Here is a 10897-nt window from a genome sequence, read left to right as displayed (position 1 = left end):
TAGATGGCGGTACTTCAAATTTCCCTCCCGCTCAATCTTTAATATATCTATATTTAAAAATATCTATAATTTAATACATCTATAGCTTCTTTACATTTATCTGTATTTATCAATTGTGCAATGGATCTTCATTGCTTTATAATAAATAACTATTTCCCTTTAAAAAACTTTGTTTTATAAAAAATATTAGTTAAATATTGTGTTTTCCAAAGGTATTCAAGAATGTTTGCTAGAGAAAGTAAGGGCAAAACTGACAACGCGTTTGAGAGCCATTGCCCACTAGAAATAGATTAAAAAAATACTCAAAATCCAAATCTGAGGAAATGAAATTTGATCCAGTTTCATTAGAAAGGCAGATACCATAGATGTTATTCAGGCTTTGCAACTAATAGGCTAAGGCAGGTGGAACCAAATAACCCAACAGGCACCTGTACATCTGTCATTTTATAATTAGAGTTTCAGGTATACAAAGTATACAGTCACAAACACATTCTATACCATGACTGAAGTCACATTAGATGGAGAAATTCAACTAATTCAACGTGGTTGGTACAGGCTCATAAAAGAAAAAGAACTATATCGACTTGCAGTTATATGTATATAACAAACACACACATATATAATACACACACACACACACACACACACACATATTTCTTAGAGTGCAAGGATGTTTGTTTTAAACTATTTGGACAGATTCATCCAGAAGCGTAATCTTAGTGTTATTTACCTAAAGGCACTAGATTTTTTATTCCATTTTCTAATACATACCTGCCTTCCAGCTTCATTGTTATGTAGATTCATTGCTAACAGTACTTTGTTTTCTTTTCCCGTGGTGTTTCTGGTGGGGAAATCTAGGAACTTTCTGCTGAACCACATGCCATACTGAACATCATCGGAGCAGCCCCCCCAATGCCAGCCTTCACTTGCTGAGCCACCATTCTGCAAAGTGGTGTCACAGGAACACTCCGTCATGTTGCCTGCACTGCATGACCTGGTCACAGAATGCACCAGGCCTGCAGCCATCACGGCATAAATAAATGCTGTTTCCTTGGTGCCTAGAATAAAACATAAATTACTAAATGAAAGAGCCATACCACTCTGTTTCTGTTCATAATAGAGCCTCCTACTCATCCTCTTGTCAGGAGAGCAATTTTTCAATTGCTTACAATGGATGCTTTAATGAGTACCTATTTGGAAAGGATAATTTCCTATTCTAGTCTTTTTAAAAACCAGCATTAATTTTCAGTATCTCACTTGAGGGGATTGTCATATATTGCATGTCATACATTGTCCTCATACCTTAAAATAACTAATGTATAAAATGTATGTCAGCACCTAGATCTGTGCCTGACAGACAATAAAAGCTTAATAAACACATGTTGAATTTAAAATCCTCTGCATGGATACAGTAAATGGTAATACAGTGGCCCCAAAGAGTCCAGACTACCTTTCTTTTTAAATTTAAAACGTGTTCTCACAAAACACAAGCTGAAAAATTTGGTGTGATTTTTGTTTACATAAATAATACATGTCAGAATGTAAACTAAAATTAAGAAAAGGCCAAAGCAATTAGTAGATAAATGTTACAGTTTCACATTAAAGACTTCTTCTTCTTTTTTTTTTAGGATAACGTGAATAACAATTCGGATATTAATATGAAACAATTATATATTTTATATAGTACTGGCTAATCTTCTTAGTCTTGAAGGCAATGAAAGATCATTGAAATGTCGCCAGCAAAAAAAAAAAAAAATTGTTATGGGAAATTATTGAATATGTATTTAGCACACCTGCAATAGTTTGAGCTAAAATCTTTTAAAATTAAAGTCCCATTAAAACATTAATAAACTGGACTAGAAGGACTCTGCAGGAGACTTTTTTCTTTCGAGATGTTTAGATTGGAGTAGAAACAATTTCACGCCCGTTGTCCAATAAACCTTTCAACAGCTGATGTCTCTGCGTTTCAGCAACTGTGAAGAACACATTCCCCCCACCCCGCCTGCAGGGGGTCAGGGCTCCTTCGGAAGGGTGTGCCGGCCAAAACGCAGCAGGGCAAAGGCTATGCTTTGGCGGCAGTGTGCATGAGGACCGGGTGGGGAAGGGTCAAAGGTGGAGGGAGAACGGAAATGAATGTGAAAAACAACGAATCTTTCAGCGCCCAGGTCCTAAACTTCTTTGAATCTGCTGATATCCCTGGAACGATCCTGGTTCCCAGTTCCTTTATCCTTATCAAGTCGCCAGGCACGTGAAAGTGGAACTTTATTTTACTGCAGCCTCCCGCACTGCGGGTGTGCTCAGAGGAGAGAAGAGACAGAAGGAAAAGAACAGAGGGGAGAGCCAAAGTTGTCTGCTCGCGTTAGCGGCACGTTGGGTTGTCCAGGACAATCCCTTTTCAAATCACCACTATCAGTCTGCCCAGTGCTCCGTGGAGCCAACAAACCTGGGGCTTCGGTGCAATTAGCCACTCGTCCGGGGCTCAGCGCGCCGCGGAGCTGCTTAAATCAAAGCAGATGCGGCAGCAGCATTCCCTGCTGCCGACATCATGTTTCTCCAGCTGGTCGCCCACATAGGGGGGCGCTACGGGTCCGAGGGGTCGGCGGGGTGGAGTGTCAGTTTTTCTCCAACTCCAGCGGGGCACTGCAGGAAGGAGGAAGAGCTACGGCTCCAAGCGCCCCGCTCTGGACCTGGGGAGTCACCCCTCCAGGCCCGCACCTGCGCCCGGGGTCTGGCTTCCGTTACTCCCAATTCCCGTCCACCAAGAGACCTCTGGGGATTTAGAGAGCGACGGAACCACGCAAGCGCTACTTATTTTATTTACTGGAATTGGAGGGGTTGTCACCTTCCGTCCCGCGCTAGTCCCGAGGGTCCCGGGACTCACCGCTGCTCAGCTCGTAGCCAAAGAGGGGACTGGTGCCCGGTGGGGCGGCGGTAGAGACCTGGCAGTTCCATCTCTCGTGTCTAAACTGGCTCCTGCACTCCTGAATGCCCAGCCGGGCGCCCTCTCGGATGCTGGGCAGCAGGTACGGTTTCCTCTTGCATAGCTCCTTCTGGCGGCTGTTCAGCGGCAAGTTGGCGCAGCCCAGTTTCTCCGGAACCCCAAAGGAGGCGATGCCCAACCACCTGTAAGACACGGCCGCCCCTAATGTAAGTCGCTTGCCTGTTCTCTTCCCCCATCCCAGACATTTTCCCCAAAATTGGGTCACCCGCCCTAGGGTCTCCGCCTCTCCTCCCCCGCCTTAGCTGAAAGTTCCCTGAGACTGGGCACCCCTTTCGCTACATACCCCGTGTACCCCCGCTGCCCCCGTACTCACATCCAGTTTCCTTGGGCTCCGCAGGGGAACAGTGCGAGCACGGCTGCCCACAGCGCGCACAGGCGGGACAGTCCCAGGAGCGCCACTCTGTCCATGGCCCCCGCATGGAGTCCCCCAGCCCCAGCCACTCCTCTTCTGCGCTCCCCGCCCAGAGGCCCGCCAGGCCACAGGTCAGATCCCTAGCACCAAGTTGTCCCTCGCGCTCTTTCTCCCTGCAGACAACATAAAAAGAAGGCCAGCAGTAGGGGCTCTCAGCAGCCTCCCCCTCGCTTGCAGGGAGCAGAGTGAGGAGGTGGAGAAAATAGCTTGGGGCCCTCCTCCTGCGCCCAGCTGGGGATGTGCAGGAGATGCGGGAGCGTCCCTCGCATTCCAAGGTGAGCAACTTCTGTTGGTGTAGATGTCTCCATCGCCCCCGGCTTCTCCTCCCATCTCCTCCCCCTGACCGCGCCTGGAGCCTGATTGGCCCAGCCGCCTTCCCTCACTCATCATCCCCGGACCTCGGGCTCCCATTGGCTGAGAGCGGGCTCCTCGGGGGGCAGTCGGGCCCGCTGGTTCCCGGCTGCGAGTTCAGACCCTGGCGTGTTCATGACCTTTCTTCCTGTCTTCTGAGAGTGGGTCTCTGAGGGAGGGGTATGGATTCAACCCGAAGACTGATAGGGGCTCTTCCGTCTTAGCAACCCTGGGTGGAGGTGTGGGTCAGAATGGGAGCTGTTTGAGTTCCTCCCACCCAGTCACATTTGGATTAATTACCCTCTGGGTGGAGTGGCTGGAAAATCTCTGTCCCCATATTTCTTTCCTCTTTTTCACCTCATAGGAGAATCATCTTTTTGAGTCAGAGTTGGTACCAAACCAGTTGACCTTTCAACACCCAGTTCGAGAGCGGGCGAAAAAATGCTGCCAGGCTAGAGATCCCCTCATCTGTGTAAGCATTCATTTCTAGAGAAAGAGAAGATTCCAGCCTAGCATCTAATCTACTGTATTTAAATTTTGTTGTACGAATTCCTTTCCAGGGTTTGTCTTACATTCTGCAGTCCTTGAAAGCACTGTCGAAAGATGGAGTGCCAAGGAAGAGTGAGTGAGAACCATCTGGAGAGCTCCAGGATAGATGAGGGCGGTGTCTCGACCCTTCTCACCAGGCCGCATTATGGCTTTCGCGTAGACCTTGGTCAGGGCTACATATCGAAGGCAAATTTTAAAAACTTACTTATTAAACACAGACCGTGGGAAATTATAAAGACAAGATTCCTTCCCTCGAGCGCACAAAATGAAGACAAGTCTAAAGGAAAATAATTTGAGATTATCAGTGAAGGACAGTATGGAATCCATCGTAGTACTCTTTGGAGCCAAAGAAAGCTCAGAAGCAGAATGTTATGGTGCCTGGCAGTTTAGGAAGGTTAGTTAACCAGCGTTTTGCAGGATAGATGATCTCCAGAAACTCTGAAGGCCAGTGGGATATGCTTCATTGTGGGAGCAGAAAGCCCTGCCTCGCCTAGTTGGTGACAGGAAATGTTTCAGAGAGACTTAAGAAATTTTTGTAAATTCTTAGGTGGACAGACTAGACTTAAATAAAAAATCTGCTTATTTATGTTATCCTCAAACAAAGGATTTTATTTGCTGCATATCTCCTTTATCAGCCCAGAGCAATAAAAGCTCACTGAAATTCCCATCCTATCCCATTCATTTCTTTATACAACAAATATTTATTGAGTGAACACTGTGTACTAGTAAACCACGTTGTAATTTTTAGAGAATCAAGTTTATGATAGGGTGTAGTTACCGACCCAGAAATATTTTGACAAACGGCTAGTAGCATCTCTGAAACTCAGAGCCTTCACTCGAGCCCACTTTACTGTATGTGCATCTCCAGGAGTGATCCTGGAGTGTCCATTGCTGAATCCCCGCCATTGGGCCCAGTATACGAGATCCAGGTTTTGAACACAACTTATTGGGTGGATTACCATAAGCAGATATCTGAGTGGTCTAAATGATGAAACTAGAGAAGTGACTTCCTTTTTTGGGGACTGGGGGAGGAGGGAGAAGGCAATCTTGGAACCGGAAGGGTGCAGAACATTAATACTTTAGACTGATTTTAGTGGTAGATGTTTTAAGGAAGTTGTTGAATTTTTTTTTCATTGAAAAATATATATTGAGCCTCTATTATGAGTTAAAAAGTGATTAACAGTAAGCTAAATGGTAGCAGAGTTCATAGCCTTGTTGGCAAAAAGTGAGAAAGTGAGCAGGCCAGTGCCATAAATGGGGGACGTTAATGTGCCATGAACCACATGAGAGGATTATCTAATCTCTTTTGGTAGTGGGGGGAGGGAGGTCCCTTGAATGTTGCCTTCATTATTACTCTGCAGATCCAGCACTGTCCAGGCATCTAGATAAAGCCTTTAGAAGAGCACTCAGAGTATTCTATTCTTACAGTCTAAAAACAATAGGTCAGCCATTTTCAAATCCAAGACACAATTTCAAGGCCTGAGTGGTCCTGTGCCTCTTTTGTATAGTCTAAGGCCTTTGGGGTCATTCCGTTCATATGTCTAAGGTAAAGAAGGCTTATTCCTAGGAGCTGGTACAGTTGAAGAAGTAGGCTTTTTATTCAATAAACAGATATTTGAGTGCTTATTTTGTACTAGGCGTTGTAAACTTTCATGCCCTGAGTGTCTCCAATGTGCCACCACTGTTCTGTCTCTTACTCTCTAACTATATTGCTCGCTCTCTCTCTCCCCAACTTCTCCAAAATTTCAACCCCCCAAATTGATACTCATTTTATAGCTAAGGAAATAAATTTGGAAAGGCTAAGAAACTTTTTCAAGGTCACTCAGCTAGTAAGTAATAGAGTCAAAAATTAATCTTTTAGAGGCCTCGTTCTTTTCAATATAACATACTGTTGCATAACCTAATTCGAAACCTTTTTTTTTATCCCCCATCCAATTCCAGATCGGTAGGTCTCAGGGTCTAAATTTCTCTTTTGCATCCCAGTTCACAAATAATCTCCATCCAAAGAGTTCTGATCCCTGACTATAAATCAAAACCAAAATGAGTGGGTCTCCTGCAGGGGCCTTCCTGGAGTGGGTGTTTCCGAGGCAGATGGAGATTGTGGATGCCTCCCTCCTCTTTGCTGTCTGGTTTCTGTGGGCTGGGAGGATTGGTAGAAAGAGCACCGGACTGAGTTAGGTGACTGGGGCTCCAGCCAGCAGGTTATAATCTGGGCCAATTAATTGCAACTCTGAGCTTCAATATTCTATTTCAGATCTGAATCTCTTACTGGAGCTCCCATAGGGCTAGAGGGAAGGAGCTGATACTGTGTGTATGTGTGTGTGTAGAATTGCATTTGCTAGTGGGTTTGCACTCCTAGGAAGAAACAAACGCTAGTCATTGATAAGGGCTTGTCTATCTGAGAGAGGGACCCAGTTCCAGGGGTGGCATAGGCTAGAGGTTTTTGGCCTCCATCTTATATCTTCAGTTCTACTTTTGCTTCTGGATTTCAGTTAAAATGAATTATTTTAATTGCAGAAATCTTTTTAAATGATGGAACTTAAAATACATTATAATCTTGTCAGGTCATATGAAATTTTATTTAGAGGATAAAAGAGGTATTACAGATATTTTCTTTATCCTGGAAGATGAAAGTGAGGAGCGCTTCCGTAATCTAATTTTTCTCTCTTAATATAAAGTGGTTCATCTCTACTCTCATTAGTGAGGATTATGCTCTTTATTTAGAGTTGGGAAATAAAGTAAATAATGGGTCAATCCAAACATATACACAACTACACATTTCAAATTTCTTCTGCGGCAAGAAGAGCCTCATTTCCTATTTGTTATTTTTTTATTTTGTAATTTGGAAAGAGGACGAAATATTAACTGACTTTGTGCTTATTGTGTTATGCAAACTTTCTGAGCTTCTGGTGCCCATACGTATAGAATGTTGTAAAGATCATACCATTCATTGGCAGCTGATATTATGTCATCTCATAATGAACCCAGCTACCTAAGATTTGATTAATGCTGTTAGGAAATCACCATGAGACTCTAAGTTTGCATAGGTTACTGAAGCATCTATAGCTTCTTGATTCTACAAGAAGGGTGTGCATTTCAACTTGCTTTCCCAGCAGGATAAGATGTTTTGAGCTATATTCTTAAAAAAAAAAGATATTTAGAAGGGAGAAGAGCCAGATTTCAAGCATATTCATTTCACTCAAGGGAGCTCTCTCTCGAGGGACTTATTCCATGACCATGGTCATCTCTGATCAGCTGGGCCAACTGAACCAGATAAGTAGATGGCTGGCAATAAATTCTATTTCCTCCTCAGGACACTTGTAGATTATTAGTTGTAGAACCCAGAGGAGTCTGTTCCTTCTGGTAGTTTTCTCTCAGTCCCTGGGAAACTCAGCAAAAAAGTCTGCCTGCACAGATATGCCTTGGACTCTGCCTCTGGCAGTCCATCAGAGGACGAGACTTCTAAGGGCCCCGTTGTAAGAATTTCTGCTGCAGATCACAGAGACTTATGTAGTGGAAACTGATACCAGAAGCACCCCAGCTGGTCTTAACTCCTATGACAGAACAGAAGACCAGAGGTGACTTTTTACATAACTGGGTCCCCATCCATTCTATTTTAAATTCTACCTGGATGCTACCAGTGTAGGATAGAGCACAGGCTTGTGGTCACTGGCTTTCAGGCAGGGGCAGAGAATGACATTCTGGATATCCTTCTGTCCTTTGGTGGCCAGAAAAACTCATAAGAATGATGGACTTGGAACAGCAGAAAAGGCACCAGTGACAGAAAAAGCAGGAGTTGGAAAAGGATGCTGGCTCGCTTTTTAAATTTCCACAACTATGAAAGTGAAATTGTTTTGTTTACTTGTCCTAGAAATTAAGGTTGAAGAAGCATCATAAAGTGTTAATAGAAAGTGGCTTATCTCTAGTGGCATTTGTACGAATTATGCAATCTTTTTGGAATGAGGGAGTAAAAGTAAAACACAACCCCTTACGAATGAGAATGGTCGCTGTCGCCCGAGGGCACAGGTAAGCGAACAAACGCACATAACTGAAATACATGGAGGGTGTTGAATCTCTCAATAACCTTTTCAAAAATTATTTTCCTGAATTTTGTAAAGCAAAACAACTCCATCAATTAATTAGTTATTATTAATTTTAATAAATTGCCAAGAAAACCACTTCAAAATCTAACATTTACGCTTTTCAGAGTATTATTTATGGAGTGATCGCTAGGCTGTCTACCATGAGAAAAACAAGTTTTCTCTTTTTTTTTTTTTAACTAAAATTGAATAATCTCAAATTTTTAAAGAAGAAAAATTTGAGGGAAAAGTTATTTAGAAAGAATTGACTGTGTCCACCCTAGTCTAAGCGTTGGTCTGCATAATTAGACGTAATCATTATGTCCTTCTGCCAATAAAATACCCCAAATCAGCAAATGCTGAAACTGCTCTTGTGTTCAGGGTTGTTGCTCGTATGTTTAACCATTGGCTACTGTCCTCATCATGAGTGGACAGCATGTTAAAGTGGAGTTTGTTAAGTCCAGCTAAGCAACAAACTCATTTGGTGTTTACTCATTTCTCAATCATCACATGGAGGTGAATCACATTCAAACTTGCTCTTAATTTTTTCACTTTCCTGACTGAAATCTTTAATGATTTCTTATTTACTCCTACCAATTCAGTTATAAATCGCCAATTAGATTATATGAGTAATTCCTTTGCAACGTGTTACCCCCGCCCCCCCCCCCGCCCCCCCCCCCCCCCATCGCCTACGACAAGGCTGAGTGTGTAGTAGGCATTCAATAATGATCGCGTGGCTGTTGTTTTAACAGACAAGGAATCTCTCCTAAGAGTGGAATCAATGAAGCATTAAGTTGAGAGCTGTCAGCATTGACATAATCTACTAATTTGCCACTTTGCAATTGGAAATTTGCCATGACTTGTGCCTAGTACATTGCATTAATATGTGCCACATGATTTCCACAAGTTTCAACGGGACCACCAGATGGCTGTGTCTGGAGTATTCACGGCTTCAATTTCTGCTGGTGTTACAATCAGTAAATAAACTGATACTCTTAAATCTTTCTGACAAATCTGTAGCTGTGCCATGTGTTCCTTTCAGGTAAGTTTGTTGAGCGAGGCTCATAACTCAAACTCTTACTGCAGTTTCCTCCAGAGAATGCTTCTATTTGAGTAGGCAAGTACTCAGAGCCCAGGAGATTTACGAGGGTTCAGAGACATAAACACAAACTGCATAGTAGGTGTGAGGTGTGTTCCAACTGCAGCTCTTTCACCTTCTGTTAATGATTCTGGGAAGGGAGGCATCAATACAAAAACAGCCGACTTGAGGGCTCTCAAGTTCGCAATCTGATGAAGTTTTCTGGCGCCAGACCAACTTTTGGGGTTGTCACATGGCTAAGTGAAGCAGCTTCCAAAATGGGCTGAACACCGCAATATTGATATGCTGGGCCACGTGCCAGAACAAAGCCTGAGTCCAGCCGACTGGGTAAAAGATTCCAGTTGCTACTTTAGCACCAGCGTATTGTCTGGAATCCCCAGGGCACACTCACGAAACCAGCACCAGACAAATACAGCGGAGCCACTTTTTAATGCTGTTTTGGGGAGAGAACTCATATTTGCCTTGTAGGTTAACTGAGTTACGGCAGACTTTGGCTGGAAGGAGTTTTCCTTCAGGAACTGATTTGGCCTTCAGCATATCTTAATTTTATAGTAATTGTTGGCAGTCCAGGGTGGGGTTCGGTGCTGGAATCTTACTCTTCATACTCCATCTCCCTCCTGCCCCAGGGGTTCTGATGAATAAAGCATGCACGGAGAGAACTGAACCGGTTTGGGCAAAGTATCAGGTTTTTTAAGTGTAAAGCTTCCTGGTAGAGCTGGATTATGCAAAGTAAAGTTTCCTATTCCTTCCCCCTTACTTGAAGACAGCAAGGCTGATCCAATGTAGCGACCCAGTCTGAGGCTGAAAAGCTGAACCTCAGAGAAGAGGCGAGGGTGAAGCAACAAGAAGAGTGGAGAGGAGAGCTCACTCTATTTGAGGATGTCCAGGTCTATGAAGAGGGGAGTTGGAGCCACCTTGCTTTTGAGGTATCTAGTGGGGACAGGGGCCAATTGACTGGTCACTCTTTCTCCACAGGGGAGGCGTAATCAACGTGGTGGAGAATAAGGTACAGATTTTCGTACCATAGAAGAAAGAAATGAGAGTATGGAAATTTAGAAGGATGTCCTCACTTCCTTGGTCAGAGATAGCAAGTTAATCGGTCCTCCTCTCTACTGTAAAATGTTGCATTGCAAGCCCTCAAGATAGATGGGCAGGCAGATATAGGCAGGATAACTGTGAGGGGGATGCTCTGGACTGCATTCTCAGAAAAGACAAGTCACATAGTGATAATTAGCATCAGTGTAGGAAGCGGTTAGTATAGTGCCCATTGCAGCATTATTCACTCGTGCGTTTGGAAGCTGTGGTAAGAAACCCTCAATTGTACAGATTGACCCAGAGGAGCAGAGGGATGATTTCACCAAAAATCACAGTGTTCCTAAATAATATCCTCCTCCACTTTTTTAACC

At 43.7% G+C, this 10897-nt stretch overlaps 1 protein-coding gene across 1 annotated transcript in view; it reads right to left on the bottom strand.

The window, feature by feature from the left end:
• The window catches only part of WNT16 (Wnt family member 16), a 9886-nt gene extending 6439 nt beyond the window's left edge, over positions 1-3447 (bottom strand). The window contains exons 1-3 of the mRNA XM_011357161.2: positions 3315-3447; positions 2882-3123; positions 772-1058 (exon numbers count right to left, since the gene is read on the bottom strand). Of these exons, the coding sequence (XP_011355463.1) occupies positions 772-1058; positions 2882-3123; positions 3315-3409 (624 nt within the window). The 5' untranslated portion in view covers positions 3410-3447. The remainder of the gene's footprint in view (positions 1-771; positions 1059-2881; positions 3124-3314) is intronic.
• Between the last annotated feature and the right edge of the window lie 7450 nt (positions 3448-10897).

Source organism: Pteropus vampyrus, unplaced genomic scaffold (assembly GCF_000151845.1).
Source record: "Pteropus vampyrus isolate Shadow unplaced genomic scaffold, Pvam_2.0 Scaffold33, whole genome shotgun sequence".
NCBI lineage: Eukaryota > Metazoa > Chordata > Mammalia > Chiroptera > Pteropodidae > Pteropus > Pteropus vampyrus.
Note: the sequence above shows the minus strand (reverse complement) of the source record. Positions and strands in the feature narration are given on the sequence as shown.